The 23354-nt window shown below is 39.2% G+C and overlaps 1 protein-coding gene across 1 annotated transcript; it reads left to right on the forward strand.

Moving 5' to 3' along the window:
* On the forward strand, positions 1–12069 carry rpgrip1 (RPGR interacting protein 1). The gene is made up of 30 exons (XM_061031566.1): positions 1–125; positions 340–390; positions 498–615; positions 766–971; positions 1064–1166; positions 1662–1814; positions 1930–2035; positions 2112–2135; positions 2245–2391; positions 2480–2553; positions 2668–2888; positions 3113–3219; positions 3348–3398; positions 3491–3670; positions 3766–3883; positions 4003–4154; positions 4254–4596; positions 4794–4936; positions 5335–5567; positions 5667–5782; positions 7332–7489; positions 7566–7622; positions 7710–7879; positions 8068–8131; positions 8312–8363; positions 8549–8640; positions 8843–9032; positions 9111–9195; positions 9352–9479; positions 9578–12069. Exons 1-30 carry the CDS (start codon positions 35–37, stop codon positions 9802–9804), a joined length of 3960 nt encoding a protein of 1319 aa, XP_060887549.1. The 5' UTR covers positions 1–34; the 3' UTR covers positions 9805–12069.
* Positions 12070–23354: the final 11285 nt, after the last annotated feature.

The following is a 23354-nucleotide window of genomic DNA, read 5'->3' on the forward strand; positions in this document are numbered from 1 at the left end:
GGTTTTCTGATTGACTAAGTCTCTATGCAGAGGTATGATGTCCCATGTGGTGGATGAGACAGCAGGAGACCTCCCAGTCAGGGATGTTGGACTGATGAAGAGGGGACTTTTATCAACTGTCCAAGGTTCGTGTGTGACCAGGAAGAATTCAACATCCTTGTCATCTTGTGATGTGGTGATTGTAGACAAATCTGTACTGGAAGTACATCAATTTAGAATGTTTATGTTAAATATTAAAATGTAATAAGACATCACGTCATATTACTAAAGAAGCAGAAGATGTCTTTTGTTTATATATTTCCAGTGATTTGTATGCCATTTTCTTGTTGTTTTCTCCAGATACTCATGATTTGAAGCTATGGAAAAAGCATCATGTCTTGAAGTCAAAAGGTAAAAGCATGGCACATGTCTATTGAAATATTTCAGTCTTTCACTCAAATGCACACAAAGGCATCAACTTGTTGATTTATGAATAATTCTCACTCTCTCATTGGCAGATCCACAGCGCCTGTTTCGATTTCCCAGAGAGCACCTGGAAGACCTGTGTCTAAGACTGCAAGAGGAAAACAGTGTTCTAAGACAACACACATGTACACAGGAGCAAAGGCTACGCAGGTAATATATTAACACAGAAACATTGACATTTATCCTTAAGACTGCACTTTACCGAAGGCATTTGGGGTGAACTGGGCAAATCAATTTTGCATCAACAAGGGAAGTTCCCTTTAGCTGATTTAACTCACATTTAACCTCCATATGCTACAGAATGTCAGCAAGACTGATGCGTCTTCGGCAGGCACGTCCTGGGTCCAGTGGTGTGAAGGAGAGGGACATGGAGGACACCATACAGGAGCTGGAAGCCCATGTGGCTATGCTGGAGAGCCAGAAAGGAGTCTTACAGAACAAACTGAGCATGGCCAGGCAGCACATCATGGACCTCCGGGGACGGACACCATATAAGTTCAGTAAAGGTATGTGTGCTATGTCAAAAACGTGGATATATTGCTGATTTCTTTTCTGTCCTTGACCTTCTGCCCTTACAATTGATTTGTCTTTATGTCAGGTAAAAATAGAGAAATGGATGGGGAAGTCAGGAGAGCACCCCAGACTGCTCCACCTCGCTATGGCCCGATGTTAGAAGACACCAGAGTGGAAATGGAGAAATTGTAAGTATGTGAATGCATCATTTAGAGCTGAACAGAAAAAAAAAGGACAAAGACAATTTTAGAATGATTTCCTTTTTTTTAATGGCATTTATTTCTTGTGTTTAAACAGACACCGTCTGTTCCAAACGTGTGAAGGAGTCCCCTCCTACACAGCTCTTTGGAGTGCAGTTTGTTTTTTGACATATTAGCAGTATCTTATTTTCTTCTAACAATCTTTTTACATGACAATTGTAATAAAATGTCTAACTTAAATGTAATATGCCTAAACCCACTCATGTCATCTTAATTTATCATATTTAGAAATGGTGTGATTCAAGTCAGAGTTTTTCAGTCCTGTATTTGTTTTATTAGTCATTTTTGGTCTTAATATTTGATTTCTCTGACTCCTGATCAATTTTTACCCTTCTTTCTACGACATAAGTCTTCTTCCTCTGCTGTCCACCCTCACTCACACACCTCCCTCACTCTGACCTCTCTTACATCTCTCCCTCCAAGCAGGTCCAGTGTGGCTGAGCAAGTCAGGGTTGCAGAGCTGGAGCTGACTGCCCAGGCGCTTCGAGAAACGCTGAGAGAGAAAGAAAAAGAGATTGAGGAAACCGTGAAAGATACAAGGAAGCAACAGATAGAAAGACACAGGTCTTACAAAAGGTTCCTTTTTTTTTTTAACCCTGTGAAGGGAAATTTGTTTTGTTTTTCTCATTTTTCTTTTTTCATATCATTATCATATCTCATCAATAATACAAAAATATATTTTCTCCGCCAGAATTACTATTAGAGAGGACGTTGATCTGATCCGTCTACAAAAGAAGCTTTCTGACAAGAGTACAGCCCTGAGGGTCACAGAAGAGAAGTTAAACGAACTGCAAGAGGTGAGCATTATTGTCTCATTAGTCTCTTGTTTAGGTCATGTAAACAGATAATAAAATAATTATCATTTTGTTCTAGGCATATGAAAATCAGCTTGAGGAGGTAAGGGCCCTCTATTTGTACTTTATATATATATACTATATACATTTAGATATGTATATATATATATATATATATATATATATACTGTATATTTATGTGTGTACCATAGAGTCAGAGGTCATTGAGGGCCAGTCAGGAAGCTCTGTTGGAGAAAGTGGAGGAACTGGCTGAGCAGCTGAAGCAGGAGAGACAGAGAGCACTGGAATTGGAGGGAGAACTTACCACCTCCACCTTGTCTTTACAAACTATGGACAAGGTAAGACAACCCCAAGAAAGACAAATAAACATTTGAAAAGATAGGATATTAGCTTTTAACCCGTTTGAATATTTTTTTTAAATCTCAGCTTAAAGAGAGGTTATCAGACCTGGAGGGAGAGAGGGATCTCATAAAAGAAAACTATGATACTCTACTGAAGAGGTTAAGTCCTGCAAAACAATCTTTAGTCAATTCAAGTAGCTTTGCAAAGCAGAATAGGACTTTAAATAAGATTCCTTTCCTTATGTATGTTTATATTTACCTTTCACTTCCTAGAACTTTAGCTGATCAAAGAAACCAGGGTGACCAGTTGGAAAAATGTAGTGAAGATGACCAGAAGAGGGCGACAGAGGGAGAACAATTCAGCAGCATTAACATTCAGAGATTTGAGGAGATTCTGCAAGCTGAGAGGGAAGAAAGAGTGAAGCTGAGGCTGGAAAAGGACAATCTGAGACGGGAGAAGGATGGACTAGAAGAGCAGAGGGAGCTAGAAAAAGGTAAGAGTCTCTCGTGTTTTCATTGCTTTTGTCAATTAAAGGAAAATAGGATTCGCTGTTACAGTTAGAGATTTGTTTATATTATGTAGCTTCTGTGGCACACCTGAAGCCTTCATTTATCCACAATGCAAAACAAAGCAAACAAATTCTCCAGTAGCTAAGATATTGGAACAGAAACAGTATTGCTGATCCCATTTCTATGTGTTCTGTTTTTCTTCGTTTAGAGTTTTCTGTGATGGTGAAAGGGAAAAGTGAACATCTAGAACAAGAGGTTCTCCACTACAAAGAGCAGATTTATGCTCTGCAAAATAGACTAGACTCCGTCACCAAGGTCAAGGATGCACTCACTCACTCTCACACACACACACACACACACACACACACACACACATATGGTGGTGTTTTATCAAGATGTCCTCCACACCTTTAACAGTTGTATTGTCCTCTCCTCTCTTTCAGGAGTTTGACATGAGTGCGGAGGAGCTTAGCAGTATTCTTTTGCAGATCAAGGTTTTTTCCATAATTGTATTCAATGTATTGTTCTTTTTTAAGCCCTCTTTAAGCTGCTTCAAATATGAAATAACTTTATCCTTCAACAAAAGGCATTTAGGATGCAGCAGGAGAGCAGAGCGGAGCTTGGTTTTCTCTTGACTGGTCACAAGGTAGAAGATTCCCTCCATGATGTGGCAATTACTCAGGCCTCCCATGCTGAGACTGTCCTGGAATTACAAAAAACTAGAAACCTTCTGCTGATGGAGCACCGTATCAGCGAAGATCTACAGGTACACTCAGAGATGATCTCTCTTAGCTTTTCTTCACATTTTTCTTTTTCCAATTTTGAGTAAACTTAATCCTGAATCAAACTTTTGTTTCCAAGGAGGAGTTGACTTCAGTTAACCAGAAAATGGAGACAGTGCGGGAAGAGAGCAGGAGGAGGATGGCAGAAAAAGACAAACTTTTAGGAAAACAATTGCTTCAGATCAACAGTTTACAAAGTATAAATGAAAACAATCATTTAATAATTTGCGATGTAATAAACATATGTGTAGTTATTATTTGGAACAATACCCCCTATAACTCTTATTTTCTCTTATTTGATATTTACACTCCAAAGCTCAGATGAGAGACTTTGCTTACAGCCCCAAACAGACCATGCCAACACAGTACACCTGGCTAGCTGGAGACCCAGAGGTGCTGCAGTCACGTGAAGACAAATCTTTTTCTCAGTTAAGGGCCGGAGAGTCACTGTTGGAGATCCATCTGAAGGTCTAAAAACATGTAGAAGTTGTACATGACTTTTTTTTATTTTAAATTATTAGAAACTTTTTTCCAATCCGTCTTAACTGCTATGTATTTTATATCCAGGCAGCAACTTTCACCCCATCTGGGCTTCGTACGATGGGAAGAATCCATCAAGGAGAGATGAACGGAGGAGGAGACATTGTGACCTTTTGCACCTACAGCCTCTTAGACTATGAGATGCACTCCACTCCTCTGGTTTCAGGCTGCCAACCAAGCTACAGCTTCACGTCCCGCTATGCTCTGACGGACCGAGATGTGGGCAGGCTGGAAGGTTCAAGGGTCAGAGTAGAGCTTCACCAGGCGTTAGGGGGGGTCAGTTTTCTGACACATGGAAGTGGGCAGTTGTCTCTAATGGGCACCAAGGAAAGGAGAGGAGAGCGTATGTGTAGATCTGTCAACATTACAGGTGAGTGATGTTGTATACAAAAACATGTATACCCCATCTTACCTTCTTATGTTACTGCTGTCTATTGTTTTAAAATGTAGTGATTTGAAGATATTCTTTGTTAAATACTATGATGGACTTGTTTAATGATGCAATGTGTGTTTATTTGTTAACTAAGAATCAAAGTAAATCTTAAATTCTGTCTGTTTGGGTTCAAGGTTCTGAGGGGGACATTGTTGGCGTTGTGGATTTCTGGGTATGCCTGTTCAATTCTGCTGAACCCCTCAACCCTTTGAGGGAGAGAGGAGCCGTGCAGAGACCTGTTCAGATCTCTCTTGGCTGGCAAGGTGCTGCTTACGAGGTACACAAACTGCTTCTTAAAATGACTTGTACTATGCATAAGGAATATGTCAACGTATAGAACAGTGGTTCTCAACTGGTCCAGCCTCAGGACCCATCTCTAGTTTCTTAATGAGATATTAACAACCCAATGTTCAGATATTTTTCAACCGTTCAGATTTAATAAAGGACAAATTGTGCAGTTTGTACTACAGAACAAACGTGTTTTAAAAAGCCCTTCATAGATGTTTTGACACAATAAAATGTCCAGGCACACATTCACAACCCACTGAATAGGCTCCGTGGCCCATTTCTGGGTCCCGATGAACCAGTTGAGAACCACTGTTATAGAACATGTCAACACTTCTCGTGTGTCAGTGTCAGTAAAATACAACAACAGATGTTCAATGGTGTTTGCAGGAGTTATATGACTATGGTGGTGGGATCCCCAATGAGTTGGAGATTATGTTGGAACGTTGTGTTGGCCTTAGTGCTCGCTGGACAGGACTTCTTCCTGATTCCTACCTGACCTACAGGTTCTACGACTTGCCGCCTCATGTCTCGCAAACAATTAGGTGCACCTCTGAACCGGTGTTCAATGACGTTGCTAGCTACCCACTAGCAGTTACAACTGATGTGTTGCACTACCTGAGGTATGATAGTCTAAGTAAGGATAATCTGAATCATCTCAATAATTTGAATAAAGAAAGATAATAAATATTGTAAACATTTGACTTTAATTATACCTGTAGGTCCAGCAGTTTGTGGGTTTACGTGTTTGATGACACTGAAGACGAGATGCCACCGTCCTATCTTGCCAAGACCCCGATCCCATTGCGAATCCTTGCTTCAGGCCGAGACATCAGAGGTGAGACAAAGAGACGTTACTATAGTAAGCATTTATCTAGCTGTAGGTAGAACATATTACATGTTTTACATAAATGTTTAAAATAATTGGTCTCATACTACAACTGTTTTGGCATCTAACCTCTTATCTTCTAAGATAGAACCGATTGCAGCTGCTCAATATCAACTCACCGTAGAAATAACTATTTCGACCTTAATTATTCCAGGTCAAGTTGTTCATTCAAAGAAAAATAAATGAAGCAAATCCATGTTTGATTTTTTTTTAAATTGTGTATAAAAACGTTGTGAGTTGAAACTGAATAGCCGTCCTGCAACCTATAAAGTTATTTGGACTTTGAATAAATCCGTTTTTAAACTGGAAGTGCTTAAATCTCCATTTTGAAACTACTGTTTTCTGTTTTAAAGAATATACACAGACATCTCATTTCTGACCAATCAGGAGATTCCTTGTACCTAAATACTGGACAATTGTGTGTATAAAGATGAAAGACAATTAAGATCAAGGAAAATAACAAAACATGTCAGAAAGGAAAAATGTACTGTACCTTGTAAAATAAACAAATGGGGGACAGCGTATTGTAAAATAAAAAAAAAATAAAAAAAATGAACACTTGGATTTAGGACAAACTGTAACAAAGTAAATATGTGAAATATGTGCTTTAGTAAAGTTTTAAAAACTAGTTTTATTCTTCATTAAGTTGAATCCCAATAAAACAACATCTTGCAAACTTGTAGCATTGTTGCCGTGTCATTGTCTTTATTAATATTGTCTTTTTTTAAAAAGACAATTTAAAAAAGACAATACTGTTGTGATGTTTGATACTGCAAAACAAAACAAAAAACAGAGAAAGAATGTCTTCAGATGAACACTGACCTATAAGGAAATGTTGGAGCTACACCATTTAATTAGGAAATAATAGAAGGTAATATAAAGTCAGAAGGCAATAACACAAAAAAATGAGTAGTCTAAAAATGCTGAAGAAGTTCTTCATTCTATGCTAGATACGAGTCAGTCTTCATTTTGGATGTTTTACCAAAAGAAGTTGTTTTGGGTAAGATGTAAACTCTTCTTTCACCTTGCTTCCTCTGGGGATTTAAATCAAGAGCTTGATATACAAAGGTTCACAAATCACTATTGTCAAATGATCTTGGATTAAACCTGAACTGTATAATCGAATATTCCCACTGATTACTAAAAGTAAAAACTCCTGTATAGTCACTCAATAATTCAATCATGGTATTGATTACAACAAACTGGTTGTAAGTCTACATGAAAAATGGGATTTAAGTGTGGCTGTTCGGCACTGGTGGTGGTTGTGGTTGTCTCAAAATTAAGTGGTGGATTTATTACCCAAAAATTGACAAAAGAGAAAAAACAACAGTCCCGGGTCGACTAATTAAAAAAAACTAGACTTCAAAAACTGAAAGAAAACACAGCCTCACAGGAAGCTGCCACAAACCACTTTAGTCTTCTCTACCTGAGCTACAAGTGAGAAAAAAGTCTTACATATATATATATATAAGTACTTTTTGTCTGTCTGGCCTGTCAGGTGACTTTGTCCTGAGAGATCCAGCTGGAGGAGCTCGGGGCATGGTCAGAGTCATGATAAGATGGAAGTACCCCATACAACCATCTTTGGACGCTGTGCTGAGTAGACAAGAAAGAGAGGACACGTCACAGAGGCCCATAGCCAAGCCGAGAGTGAAGGTGACATTTTGGTGTGTATTTGTGTTGGAAGGTGCGTCCTGTTTCCTTTCTTAATAACTGTTCTTTTTTCCCACAGCCTCATTTCCTCGGGCCAATTGAAACAAAAGCAGCACAGGAAGAGACTCAAGCTTTGGTGAGGTTTTTAAGAAGGAGCGAAAACAAAAGCAGTGTATTTCCAAGTTATTTCACTATTTTTACGAGTTTATTTGTCTGCTCAAAGCCACAGCCTCAACCACCACTGGTCCAACAGAAAAGCTCAGAGTATAGAAGACGAGAGCATCCCATGTCTGTGATCCCAACAGCAAGTGGCCAGTCCAGGTACAAGAAAAGATCCACCAAGACATCACCAAATATTTACCAGGGAGTACCCAATCTGAAACCAGGAAGGAAGTAAGCAAATGTGTAGATGGACAGTTAAGGGAACGGTCTAACCAACCATCACATATGTAGAGACAGTTTTCAGTTGTAGGAAATCACTCGTTTTTTTTTCCTTTTTACATATTTACCTAAAACTAAATTTGATACTGAAACAAATGTAGATAATTTGTATATTGATAAACTATTAAATCTCATTTAAGGTCTTCAGAGGGAACTTCTTCCTCAATGTCAAGGAGTAGCTCTACAAACGATGCCAGGGCTCAGGTAGGATCTCGTTCTCTCTCTCTCTCTTTTCAGAGGCCATTAAACTATATCTGTAAAAGTCAATATTCACATCAAATAAATACAAGTTAAAAAAGGTTTGTGTAATGACAAACAAGAGTTTCAAAATAAATAGTAAACACAAAATAAGATCTGTCTGGTGAACTCATTTCTTCTCCTTAGGATCATTTGTCACTTGATGAAGAAGAGGAGGAAAAGGAGCAGAGGGAGAGCGGTAACTACTCATATCCAAACAATAGATCTTAACACCTACTATATGAAGCTTAACCTTTTTCAAGTATTCAAAGAATAACAGTAAAATATAGCGTTTGATCTTAACCCTTAAAAATAAAGACATGTATTAATTAAAATAAGCTTTCAAACTAATCAGATCTCATTTTATTTGTTTTGACTTAACAGTAGCTGCAGAAGAAAGTGACATCCCAGAGTCTCCTGAGACAAGTTCCTCACAAAGTGACATCATCACTACAGCAAAGCCAAAAATGAAGAAGGTACAAAGTTAGTGTATAATAACAAAAGAGTAACATGCTATTTTACATTTAGTTTTACAATCACATTTTGCTATAATGCCTGTTAAACAACTATTCATATTTTAAATAATCTGACCAGATTATTACAGTATTATTCAAAAAGACCACATTGGTTTCATCTACCTCAAAGTAATGAGCTGAACAGAACTGGTTTGCTTTTAAGGGAGAAAGTCTGAGAGTTGAGATTCTGTCCCTGATGTTTGAGCCCTCCTCACTTGTGGTGCTGGACAAGTCGGTGCAGCGAGTTTATGTGGAATATCGGCTGCTTGGCATCCCAATGGAGACAACTGAGACACCCATGTCCCTCTGCAAACCATTAGACGGAAAAGAGATTCACTACAATTTTACAAGAGGTGAGAAAGTGCAAGCTTTGCTAGTATGACACTCTAAGCTCCTTTACAAACCTCAATCTCTCCTTTTGTCTCTCTCAGTGATTTATGTGGATGGTTCCGGGTCAGCTCCACTCAGACAGTATCTCTACACCATGTTGGAGCGTACTGACCCCAACCAGGGCAGGTAGTGTTGCTGCTGTTTTCTGTCTACTTTTGCACATTAGTGTAGAATGCAGAAGCTACAACTAAGAGTGTGTGTGCGTGTGTCTGTGTGTCTGTGTGTCTGTGTGTCTGTGTGTCTGTGTGTCTGTGTGTCTGTCTGTGTGTGTCTGTGTGGCAGGTTAAAGTTTACAGTAGTCAATGAGCCGATGGACGATGACCAGGAGTGTGTGGATGTTGGACACGCTTTTCTGGATTTACCGGAACTGCTCCTGACAGGAAATGATGTCATCAACCAACAAATAGACAGTATGTAATGTTTGTGTGTCATGCTTTGTGCTGCAAAAGAAAAAGTAGTAACAATATGTGTTCCTTAAAGTGAGTGTTCCCTTGTTTCTTTCTCTCAGTTGTGAGTGTAGATGAAGAAAAGGAGGTGATTGGAAATCTAAAAGTATCTCTGGAAGCAGCGAAAGCTCTAACTGGAATATACAAGGAGTTTAGTAAGATCAAAAAAGAAGATGGGACAAATGAAGAAGAAAGTGAGGAGCAGAAAAGAGAAGAGGAACAAGAGGAAGAGAAGAAAAAGCACCAGATCCAAGTGATGGATTTTGATTATGATAGTGAATTCTACTGAAAGCTCTATCAAGATCTATCCTAGTACACGTACACATCACTTGATTCTCTATCAAACTGATAGGATATACATTCAAAATTCAAATGCCTTTTTCTGCTAAAGAACAGGTTTTGAAGGAATGATTTCACATTAGCACCGTGTCCCATACATGAAACTCTCTAACCCAAAAATCTTCAAAACTCAAATTCAAGAACTTGAAGTGATTCTAATTCCCCAGAGGACATGGGACAAACTGAAAATATGTTTGTTCAAAGAAAAAACTCACAAACATTTCGCAACTGTGTTTAAAAAATAACATAAAAGAAATGTTTGCATTGCAGTGTTGCATGATGATGAGTTATCATCGCAGAAAACAGCATGTGCTGATACATTCAAATATCCCAGGTGTAGTGTTTAATGATTCATAAATGTAATAGACAAATATAGTCGAATTAGTTTTGTCACTAGAGTTCTTACCATCAGAAACTTTAACAAAAACATGCATAAAAATTTGTAAATGTGTGACATTACCGTTTTTATTCTATGACAACAGCCTTTCCAGATACTAACCCTAACCTCAATACACAAAGTTCACAAATGATACACTTTGGCAACAGTAAGACAGAGATAATATCTAAAGTGTGGAATTGTTTATCCATTAGGGTAAACAGATTTGATTGGTGCACACACACCACTAATCAGGGATGTCTGTCTGTGAAACTACAATATCAGGCCCTGAAAGGTTCTCTTTGCTAACTTGAAGATAGGGGTCACTCCAAATGTACTTGATGTAATCCTCTGATACTGTCCTTGGCAAACATCTTTTATATTATTATAAGCTGGTAAGCAACCTCTGTTGGTAGATGAGAACCGTGATCCAGGCAAACACAAATCTCAGTGAATGGTAACATAATGGCCTAAAGGGCCTCAATGCATTGGAAAAGAGGAAAAGGAATTATCTTTGGACAGGGGAAGAAATAAAAACAAGAAAAATACTTAAAACATACATTGAGAAAAAAAAAACTCAAGGTGCAAACAGAAACATTACAAGTGATTGTTGTAAACTTCACTCTTTCCATTAATCCACAACATGGCTACTGATTGAGGATTATATGGATGCCAGTGTTAACAGAAGTGGGACGTTATTATCTTGTATTTCTATCTTCACTGAGTTCCTGGATTAAGACGTTTTGTTAGTATTCTTGTGGATAATTGCCTCTGTAGCTCTTTCCCAGTTCAGCAATCTGTGTACAAGAACCTTGTTCTGCTGTTTAAGACAGGGAAAAATCTCACTTCAAGTAAGCTGAAGAGCAAGGCAATTGATTTTTAGAGGCTTAGCATTTCCATTCTTAGAAGATGAAATGGAACAAATCTATACATAAATCATTTTGATTCATTAAGTTAAATAAAGGATTTTTAAAAAGTTCAAGGGTGCAATTTTCATGACATATTTAGGTGGGTCTTGAAAAACTATTTCAATCAGCAGAGACTTAAGTTAACAACTATTTATTTCGCAGTTTAGGAAAAGATAAATATGCAATGTCTTTAGCGATTAGACTCTGTCATGATTACTTCATGAGGGGTAGCGAGGCCGAGAGCAGGATAGGAGGGATCCCCCACCAAACACTAGTTAGTGGTGATTGTAAGGATATGCAGGCTGTGATGAGGAGTGGGTTTCAGGGGCTGTCTATGAACTCAGCTGAGCTGGATTGGATGTGACTGGGGCGGAGGAGGGTCGCAGCGATCGCACTGAAATGACAGCGGAAGACAGAGAACACATTTTAAAATTTGACAGCGGCATGCCGATTGGTTGAGAGGGAGTAGCTAAATTGTGTGAGAGATTACAACCAGTATTTCTGCTTGAACTTTACAGTCTATGGCTGGAACTCAACTGAGCACCAGTAAAACATTTTGAATCTTTCCCACCTTGTGTCTTTCTCCTGATTTGTTCCTGTTCTCCTCACACTTGCATCACACTGCCTGACTGAAATGGAAGTCAAATAAACAATACAGTGGAAATATCAATAAGTTTTCCTCTGATTTTGTTGTCTGATAAAAACGTTTACTCCAGGATTCTGATATCGTGATATAAGTACTTCTTAGACTATATGCACAAGTAGGCTACTATGAAGTTCTATTTGAGTAATCCACTGTCAGTGTCCCATAATGATAATGAATCCCATTTTTCTGAGTTTGATGTCTGGAAAAAAAAAATCTTCCATAATAGTTTTACCAGACATCAAAGTCAGAAGAATTATACTTTTATTGTGTTGTATAAGGGCCTTTTCAAAAAGTACACAGTAAAAGTAAAAAGTATAGGCTAATCATATCAGAGTCATGGAGTACTTATGAAAGAATTAGTTTTTAAATGACATCCAGGCTTATTTCAATTTCAGATTAAAAATGAATGTCTTGTTACCACAGACTCATTTCAGTCCAGACTAGTAGTTCACCTCACTGTTATTTACTAAATATCAAGACAATCTGATATAGCCTGTCGTATTTCTAAATTAAAGCTTTTAATTTGAAACTCTACATCAGATTGTCCTGATAATTGACTGAATCACATCGCGAGGTGATGACCTACCAAATATTATCATGCAAGTATTCTTATACCATTTACACATGTGTGTAAAAGTATGAAAAATAAAAATATAATAGGGAAAATAAAATAACATAATAGTGATAAATAATGCAATAATAAAAAATATATTTCTTTTTCTGTGCCTGCACTAACACACACGCACGTGTAACAGGTGTGTTAAAATGCTTTGACAATTTTTTTTATAATTCACCAAAAGTCCTTCCTTTAAGTCATATTTACATTTTGTCATATCTTTTTCTGCTGTGATGATGTCACATCCTGTAGATTCGCGCTACTCTATACGGCCTGAAACCCCGCCGAGGATGGGTGAGTGTTTAAATGTGCCCCAGTTCATAAAGTGTTAAAACACGGGAAAAACATGATGAATAGTGATTCAACTATACTTCGTTAGGCTCACAGACGTTTTAATAACATGTTAGCTGTTGGTTAATGTATTTGAAGAGTTTTATTTGTCGTACAGCACTTAGTTGTTTTATGCAAATTAGGCGAACTTTAAACTAGAGCATCCATGTGTATATGTTTGATCACAAATTATTTTGTTATTTTAATATAACGTGAAGTGTACAGTATAAGATTAGCTTAGCTGTTTAAGTACATTTTCGGTTTTGACAAAAACACAAAATTGCCACTTTTGAGTAAGAAATAAGCTGAAATACAACTTATACTTTTGATTTAGTTTTTGTTCTCGTTTATAAGAGAATGTCACAGCACACCCGTATGCATTGTGTGAGACGGCCTGAGACCCCGCTGAGGAGAGGTGTGCATGTTGAAGCCCAGTCGTATGAAGTTGCTGTACTGAATGTATTTTATTTACACAGATGGTGTGAAAATAAATCTGCTCCAGTTGGCAAGGAAGTTTTTGGTCTTTGTCTCATCCATACACAACACAACGCAGAGACATTTTGGTAGCACACTGAGTGTCAAGACAGAACGGCTACACACACACGGAGTATCGTGGAAACAGATCCAACCGAGGTTATATAAAGCCGTGGAACCTTCTGCTCTCCGCTTTTTGCACTTGAACTTTGAACGAGTTGACCTGCAAAATCCCAGCTTTGAAGCTAACATTTGAATAGCGTTCAAGACAACTTCTACAAAACTTCAACAAACCCTTTGGATATTTCATCTCTAGTGGAAAGCCAAAGAATCTTTAAAAAGCCTTCAGCAGACCACTCATGGACCCGGGACACCTGCCGATGGGAGTCGCTCTTCCTAACCAGTGTTCAGGTAAGACATCAACATTTTTATGCAGCCTATTTTATCAATTTACTACTTAATAATGCATTATTCATCCTCCCTACAACGTTTACATGCGTTATTGTAATGGTTAGAAATGACACATGTCATTATAGTTTGTTTGAGTCTCAATTACTGTATCCTCTATGATACATGAGAATTATTGATTCAAGTTATGGTAGTCTGTTAGATTACAGTCAGTTACATAAGTTTTAAGTTGTGTTTTTCATGTGTTTTAGCTGAATGTTATTCTAACACCTATGGCAGTAATGTTGATGTAGTTATCAGAAGACACCAGCAGGGGGTGCAACTGCAACTAAGTAATGTACACTGCGCTTCCTCACCAGTCAGTACACAGACGATCTGAGGAATGTTTGGTGTCCCCTTTTACAGGTATGAACTTGTACAAAAGTGTTGTGTGTCGTGTCCTTGGTGTTAGACTAAAATGTATAGTCCTTCTAGAAGTTGTTTGTATTGCACAACGTAATTTTTCTGTGAAGTTTTGAAGTTGAATATATGACCACGAGTTAAGCTAACAGTATATCCTGTAGTCTCGATTAGCATCACAAATGCACAGTCATCCATGATACCTTGTTACAGTGTACATTTATGTTATAATTTTTTATTCAGTATGCTTACTGTGGGAAAACTACTTACTACTCTGTTGTCAGTTCATATTTGTTTATGCTTGTTTAGATGCTTGTTCATCTATCTGTGTGAATATGTTGCAACACGTCAATACACAGACGATCTGAGATGATGAGGAAGATGATACACTTCAACATTTTCCGGAGCAAATTAAGATATTCAAAATCTTCAAGCAGACACAGCCTCCCCAAGAGTACAGCCATTCTCACTTAGCAGATAAGTGTCTGTGCCATCACCTCAACTCCAAAAAGAAGAAAGACTATACAGACACCAGTACCAATTAAGACATCTACCCCAAAGGAATCACCTAAAAAGAGGAACAGAAGGAAGAAAACAGTATCGAAATTGAGGTCAAACTTGCGTTACACAGAAGAGAAACTTCTGGAGAGGACCAAAGAGATGGTCAATCTAAAAAAAAGACTGAAAAGACTTGAGATGGCCAAGAGGAGGCATGTCATTGTAAACAGGGAAGGCAGGGAAGTTCAGAACAAAACTATAGAGAGGAAGAACATTACCTAATAACAGCCAGAGAAGACTTATGTGCACACTTGTTAGCCAATTCCTTCATCAAGATGATGTCTCCACTGTAATAAATGGGAAATCTGGAGAAATTCGGAGAAAGGGCCAGATATTCCGAAAGAGAGCATTTACAGACACTATGGCGAATCTTCATAGAAGATTTCTGTCTGAAAATCCCAGGCACAACCTTGGCCAGTGAAGAGTTACAGACAGAGAAACATGTGCTTGCAAAATGCATGAAAACTATGGCTTCAAGATAAAGCTGTACCAGCTTGGGGTCATAGAATCATCATCCCCAAGGGACATTGTACAGGCCAGTGTGTGTAGTGACAATAACATGTCGTGCATGTACAGGACATCTAGCAACACTGGATCCTTCAACAAAAGGAAACATGGGAGGAGTGGGTAACGAAAACTGTACCAATAACAAAGAAATTAAAAGACGGGTCCACCGAAGAGAAGGAAGTGCGAAATGTGTTCCTTGAGAAGAGGCATACGTCCATTGAAAAGCTGGTGGAACTCACACAGGACCACCTCTCAAACTTCTCCATTTACAACATAAAGCACCAGTTTGAAAGACTGAGGGGACTTAGAGAGACCCTGACACAGAACGATGTAGTTGTCCACATAGACTACAGTGAGAACTACGCCTGTAAATACAACAGGGAAATAAAAGAAACTCATTTTGGAGGCGGCAACCAGCAAGTAACCCTCCATGCTGGAGTTATTTATCACAGTGGTGGCAGGGTGGAGTCATTTGCATCGCTGTCAGCCTGTCTTAAACATGATGCAACAGCCACATGGGCTCACCTTGACCCAGTACTGAGAAGCATTCGAGAGGAGTATCCAAATGCCAGGAACATCCATTTCATGTCAGATGGGCCCACATCTCAGTATCGAAATAAAACCAACTTTTACCTTGCCTCAACAGTCCCATTCATGAAAGGATTCAAGCATGCTACATGGCGTCCCATGGAAAGGGTGCTCCTGATGGAGTGGGTGGTGCCCTGAAAAACCTGGCTGATGGGCTTGTGTCCTATGGTACCAGCATACCAGATGCCGACACTCTCTTTGAGCAGCTGAAACTAAATTCATCAGTGAGGTTGTTCAAAATAACAGAGGACAACATAACAACAAGCGGCGAATTAGTACTGCCATACCTGAAGGTAGTACCCGGGACGATAAGAATTCATCAGGTACGTCAATTAAAAACAACCACATATTTAAACTAATACTGGCTGAAGGAACCTCTACCAAAAGAAAGAGAGACATCTACTTTTATACCTACCTGGATTCCTGGAGGAAATATCCTATACATTGTAAACAAGAGGTTTTTTTAAAAAGTAAATTTAGGATTGAAATGTAGTTATACTTACCTGGGTTCCTGAAAGATTTGGTATAGAATTTAAAAAAGAAATTGGACCATTGGATTCTAGACGTTTTGTCAGCATGTGATGCAAGTGTAAAGATCAATATGCAAAACAACACTTCAATCGTAGTCTGTATTCTCTGTCTTTATACAGGCATTAGATGTTGCACCACATATTTTGGCTTTCCGTATGTTATACTAATCATGGATGATATGTCGAAGTTGAACGTGACATGAGTTTAATATCTGAGTTGAATTTCCCCTAAAAGTATTATTCTTTTCTCCTTAAGCTGACATCGACAAAACCAGGCTTTATCTCCACCCTAGAAGTGTCCTGCTTTTGTGGATGCTTCAGTCCAAAACCATTTGACTTCCAACATAATAAGGAGTCAGAAAAGGATAACACTAAGCCAGTTTTGGAAGTGGGAAAATGGGTACTCGTGCAGTATGATGGAGAACTGTTCCCTGGCATCATCACACAGTTATGTAGACATCTTTATTGTTATGGACACATGATGTTGATGATGAAAAAATCATATTAATAGGATTACTACTTCATTAAGTATTTTTTGTTTTACTGTCTTTTCATAGTGTCGATGATCAATGCTGCTATAGGCTTAGACTACCGGGGGAACTGGCACCCTGAGCTCCTCTCTCTCTCTCTCTCTCTCTCTCTCTCTCTCTCTCTCTCTCTCTCTCTCTCTCTCAGTACATCATATTACTGCATGTATCTATCTATAAATCTCAGTCACTAACCACCTACTTTCCTGGGAGCTCTTGAGCTCTCCTAGGCTGCTCAAGATCGTCGGTTGACGGCTTGCCAGAACAACCTGCTTACCTGCTTTTAGTAACATAACAAAGAGTAAGGTCTTTTACCTGCTTTTTAGTAACATAACAATGAGTAAGGTCTTTTACCTGCTTTTTGTAACATAACAATGAGTAAGGTCTTTTACCTGCTTTTTGTAACATAACAATGAGTAAGGTCTTTTACCTGCTTTTTGTAACATAACAATGAGTAAGGTATTTTACCTGCTTCTTGTAAAGTGTCTCGAGATAACACTTGTTATGAGTTGACGCTATACAAATAAAAATTGATTGATTGATTGAATACGAAGTCGACACTATGAGCTGTGAACACATTTTTCATTCCATCCATCAGATTTGAGGGAGAAAAGGTCTGGTACTACTTTGAAGACATTAAAACCATCATCCCAGAGCCACAACCTGCTAAATCCTCAGCTTGTCACTTCTGTGTGTTGCCTGAGAGCTGGGCAAAGTACACAAACAAGCATGTGTAAAACAGTTGAATTAAAAGGGGGATAGAGAATGTAGCAGGAGGTATTGGGGTGGTGTTATAGCTAGGTGATGTATATAGATGATGGTTAGACACAAATGTACTGTAAGTAGGGCACAATCAACAAAAAAATTGAGGGAAAATAGTACTTATTCCCAATTGGAATACTTCAATGAATTAGAAATATGTTATTTAGTTTTTAGTGTTGTTTTTTTATTTTTGCGTAATGTATTTTGCCCATGTATGTTATGTAATTGATTAAACTTGAATCCAATCTATTAAATTATAAAATGCTTTTAACCGTCTTAGTATTTACTTATAGTATACTTATTTATCATTACCGAAATCTTCAACCTCATTTCCCAAACCCCATGTATCATTACCGCAACAGGTGTTGATTTAATGTCAATTTAATGAGTATAATAAAAGTAATAGCTTTAAAATGTATTTGCATAATATATACATTATGCCTATCATTTTGAAAATACCTACAGGTTTCATTGAAATATCAAAGATTTTAGGTTGCAGATTGTGGAAGGTGTTGCGGTAATGAGAGAAATCAGTCTAAATCAAATAAAAATGTTAATTTAATGATATATATAATTCAGAGTTTCAAGTAACTTTGCATGACTGTTAAGAATCAGTTTTAAAAAATGTGAAAATGTATTCTTATTTCTAATGATCTTGATGTTTTGAGACCATTGCGGTAATGAGATTTTTATGGACCTGTTTTGGAAAATATGTTCTAAAATGTGCTAAATTGTCAGTAAATATTTTTAAATTAATGCCCACAAACATTTAAGACCTTAATAATAATGCCTAAAAAGGAAATTTGTTTAGTCTAGTCTTTTAAAGATTTCATGTTGTAACTGTGAAACTAAGATTTCATGAGAATCACCCACTCGTCCTACTGCTGGACCGCCAGTCCCCATCGGTCCTCCCGTTCCTACTCGTCCTCCTGCTGGACCGCCAGTCCCCATCGGTCCTCCCGTTCCTACTCGTCCTCCTGCTGGACCGCCTGTCCCCATCGGTACTCCCGTTCCTACTCGTCCTCCTGCTGGACCGCCAGTCCCCATCGGTCCTCCCGTTCCTACTCGTCCTCCTGCTGGACCACCAGTCCCCATCAGTCCTCCAGTTCCTTCTTGTCCTCCTGCTGGACCGCCAGTCCCCATCGGTCCTCCCGTTCCTAATCGTCCTCCTGCTGGACCACTAGTCCCCATCAGTCCTCCAGTTCCTTCTTGTCCTCCTGCTGGACCGCCAGTCCCCATCGGTCCTCCTGTTCCTACTGGTCCACCTGCTGGATTGCCAGTCCCCATCGGTCCTCCCGTTCCTTCTTGTCCTCCTGCTGGACCGCCTGTCCCTATCGGTCCTCCCTTTCCTACTTGTCCTCCTGCTGGATTGCCAGTCCCCATCGGTCCTCCCGTTCCTACTCGTCCTCCTGCTGGACCGCCTGTCCCCATCGGTCCTCCCGTTCCTACTCGTCCTCCTGCTGGACCCCTTGTCCCCATCGGTCCTCCCGTTCCTACTCGTCCTCCCGCTGGACCCCCTGTTCCTGCTGGTCCTTCTGTCTCCGCTGGTCCAGAAGAGTCTGCTCCATCCACCTCAGGCCTGGGCCCCACCTCGAAGAGGATCACGGAGGAGAGTGCTGCAGCATAGGACGGTGTGAAGAGGATCAGGGTGGAGGGTCCACAGGACGGTGTGAAGAGGCAGAGGAGGGGTTACGGTCTGGACTCAGCTCCTCTACACTCAGAAGATTCTGACCGGCTCCAATGGACGACAGCGACTCGGTGATGACTCAGGTGGAATCTCTAGCACCAGGTTTGAATTCATACCTGCCTTCTGATTGTATTAAGAAGCTGTAGATGCCTGTACCAGAGTTCACAATTCTTAATGGCATTAACAAAAATGTATTTTAAATGTTCAATTCAAGTAATCCCCTCACTGAGACCACAACAGGGGTAGCAACATAATGATGATAAGGTCAAGCTAATTCTAAATATGTGGATTATGTTTATTAGAGGCTAAATCATTCCATTCTTGGAAGGCTAATATCAATCAATCAATCAATTTTTATTTGTATAGCGTCAACTCATAACAAGTGTTATCTCGAGACACTTTACAAAAAGCAGGTAAAATACCTTACTTATTGCTATGTTACAAAAAGCAGGTAAAAGACCTTACTTATTGTTATGTTACAAAAAGCAGGTAAAATACCTTACTTATTGCTATGTTACAAAAAGCAGGTAAAAGACCTTACTTATTGTTATGTTACAAAAAGCAGGTAAAAGACCTTACTTATTGTTATGTTACAAAAAGCAGGTAAAAGACCTTACTTATTGCTATATTACAAAAAGCAGGTAAAAGACCTTACTTATTGCTATATTACAAAAAGCAGGTAAAAGACCTTACTCATTGTTATGTTACAAAAAGCAGGTAAAAGACCTTACTTATTGCTATGTTACAAAGATCCGGCCTATCCATCATGAACACTTTAGCAAAGCAGCAAAAGTTACAGTGGTAAGAAAAAACTGCCTTATTATTAAAAGGCAGAAATCTTCGGCCAGATCCCCGACTCATGACGAAACAGTCTTCACAGGCCTAGACTGTGCCTGGCTTGGAAGGGGATAGGGAGCAAGGGGGATATAACATTATATCTTCACTATTTGTTTTTCTGTCTCACAGGGCAGGAGTCCTCGGTGTTCCTGGAGCAGCTGACTGTAAACATAAACCCCATGAGTTCTATGACCATGCCCCTCCACCTCCACCCCCAGCACCACCCTCTTCAGCCTGCAGCCCAGCGATGAGGAGCGCTCCAGCCCTGTTTGTTTCCATCTGCTTTTTCTGTGCTTGTTGTTTGGGATGCTCCTCACTCACCATCAGAGAGTCTTTGTAAGCAAAACCTTCAAGAAAGAGACAGACGGCTCCTAAACACACTACAGCTAGAAGATATGTGTTTGTCACTATGTACTGTTTTTTACACACTCCCAGTCTCTTAAACAGTTTAATGCAATTTTTAATAGACAAAGCTGTTAAATATTTCTTCATATGGTGCAGCAGTATCATCTTTCATTCTAAAATCTGATACTGTTTTAAGTTTGTTGAATTTTGATTTTCAAAAAAGATAATCAAATAAAGTATTGTTACAAGTGCAACTTTTAAGTGTGTGATATTGAATCATTTGGTAAAGGTACTTAGTTTTATATGTAAAACTCATAATGTTATTTGTATTTAAGGAACAGTCAAAGCCTCTGTTCAACAACAAGGTTGGCCATTTTGCCTTTTGAACGAACATTGAAACAAATCAGATGAATTAAAATGTATTCACATGCATTTGATTGTAATACACAAAGTAGACTTTGAGACTGCTGCTATAACATGTTCAACAAAGGAATGATAATAAGATAATCCTTTAGTGATGTGATCCCAAGTGGGGAAATTCAAGTGTTGCAGCAGTAAAAGAAAAGTACAAAATAAGAATATACAGGAATAAAGATAAAGGTATAATGTATTTACAACTATTATTGTCGTCATTTATTTAGATGCAAATAATGAACACAACTGCACATATGATCTACAATTCTACAACAATTCTACAATTCACTTAGCAGACGCTTTTATCCAAAGCAACGTACATCAGAGAGTAAGTACAACACAAGCAGGGATCTAGAAAAAAGGGAACAATGTCAGTAAGAGCAAACGGTCAGCTTTGAGTCTGATTGGACACACAGGTGGTGACAGGAAGTGACCAGAGGCAGTTCTTGAGAGCCATCATCAATAATATTGAGACCATCATCATTAAGTTAGTAGGTATTCATGAAAGAGCTGGGTCTTTAGCTTTTTCTTAAAGGTGCAGAGGGACAGATTGAATGGAGTTTGGAAGTTCATTCCACCACCGGGGGGCAACAGAGGAGAAGAGTCTAGTCAGAGACTTAGGACCCTGTTGTGAAGGTTGGATCAGACACCTTTCATTGGCAGAGCATAGTGGGCGGGAGGGAGTGTAGACCTGGATGAGAGAGTTAAAGTAAGGAGGAGACGTTTTTGTCGCTGTTTTGTAAGCGAGCAGCAGAGTTTTAAATTTGATGCGAGCAGTAACTGGGAGCCAGTGTAAGGAGATGAACAGCGGAGTGACGTGCTCTTTTAGGAAGGTTGAAGACCAGTCATGCTGCTTAATTTGCAGAGGTTTGATAGTGCATGTAGGAAGACCTGCCAGTAGAGAGTTGCAATAATCGATGCGTGATATCACAAGAGCCTGTACCAGGAGCTTGTGTATATGGAGAAGAGAAGGGGACCAAGCACTGACCCTTGAGGTACCCCTGTGGATAAGCTGTTTCAATTCACAGCAGATTGACAGTTCCAGAGGCCAAAAGTAAATGAAGGGTGGGTAGAAGAGGTTTTCTTAAACAGAGACAAGTTGTTAAGATTTCGTTGTCTATGACAGATGTGTCTTTTCCTGTTCCCATGAATGACAGATTCCTTTGTAGCACATGATGACCAGCGAAAATAGGCAAAGCAGTAGTCGTGGATGCCCGGGCTCTGTGGCCACGCTGAAGCGTCAGAGGTTGTTCTGCTGCAGTTTTGGATTCAGACTCTTTTAAGCTTGGATTTTCGTGAAAATCCCGCCCCAGATTTTCAGCTTGCAATCAACAGAGGGTGTGACACGCGTCAACTGCCTCTCCTGTTGATGCTCAGAGAATGAAACTTAAGTGCTCAGTCCAAACAAAGCCTGACAACGACCCACTATCAATATCTACTCAAAGCAAGTTTCAATTCACCCACCTAGCTGACAAGACCTTCCTAGTTTTCAGATCAGAGGCAGCTTTGGGTCTTCATTAAATACCTCGAGTTCTTAATTTCAAGCCTTTTGTTGATTCATTTATTACTAGTTGAAAATAATGTAATTCAGGTATTCTTGCTGGGTTCAGATGATATTCTACATTATATTATTTATACATTGTGGCTAAAGAAAGAAATAACTGTTTGTTCTAGTATGCTAGAACAAAAATTAAAAGTGGTATTTTAAGAATATAAAGATAATTTCATTTATTGTTAACGTCTAAACAAGCCAATTAAGAGGAGCAAGGTGCTCAAATGAAATCTATCTAGGAGATATTGTTATGATGCTAGAAACACTTTTATCCATAATGTAATGTGAGAAATTAGTCAAATGATTTGAATCCCATACCTTCTTTTCCTCTCATAAATCAGCCAGAAGAGGAGTCATAATTATGATAAGGAACCATTCCATTTGAGTCAAATGAATGGAGAATGTATACTTCATGTATATAACCACCTTGAGGAAAGTTAAGGGTTAACAGTACTTAATGTATTCATTCATGAACAGATAGGGTCCCAAAGTAGTATCAAATACAAAGCCCAAAAGAACACACTGTTGATGAGATCATTTGAGACATTGGATTAGTGGATGTATGGTGAACTTTGAACTCCCTGGTGGTCTAGTGGTTAGGATTCGGCGCTCTCACCGCCGCGGCCCGGGTTTGATTCCTTGTCAGGGAACTACTTTTGGGACGGCAGTAGCTCAGTCTGTAGTGACTTGGGAAGCGGAGGGTCTCGGTTCCAGTACTGGCACGGACCAGGTCTGGAAGTTGGTCTGGTAGCTGGAGAGGTGCCAGTCCACTTCCTGAGCACTGCTGAGGTGCCCTTGAGCAAGATACCCAACCCCAAAACTGCTCTGGAGCGCTCGCTGTGGGCAGCCCCCTCACTCTGAGACCTCTCCATTAGTGCATGTCCACAGGATCCTGTCAATCTGACCCCAAATTCAATCTTTTGCCATCAAATATGTTTTTTATTCATCAAATGGTCTGAAAATAATGGGGGTTGTTCAGTACTATGCTCTTCATGATTACAGTAAATTTGATTGAATTATGTTTTTTTTAATTTAA

The sequence above is a fragment of the Labrus mixtus genome, chromosome 23, assembly GCF_963584025.1.
Source record: "Labrus mixtus chromosome 23, fLabMix1.1, whole genome shotgun sequence".
NCBI classification, from domain to species: domain Eukaryota; kingdom Metazoa; phylum Chordata; class Actinopteri; order Labriformes; family Labridae; genus Labrus; species Labrus mixtus.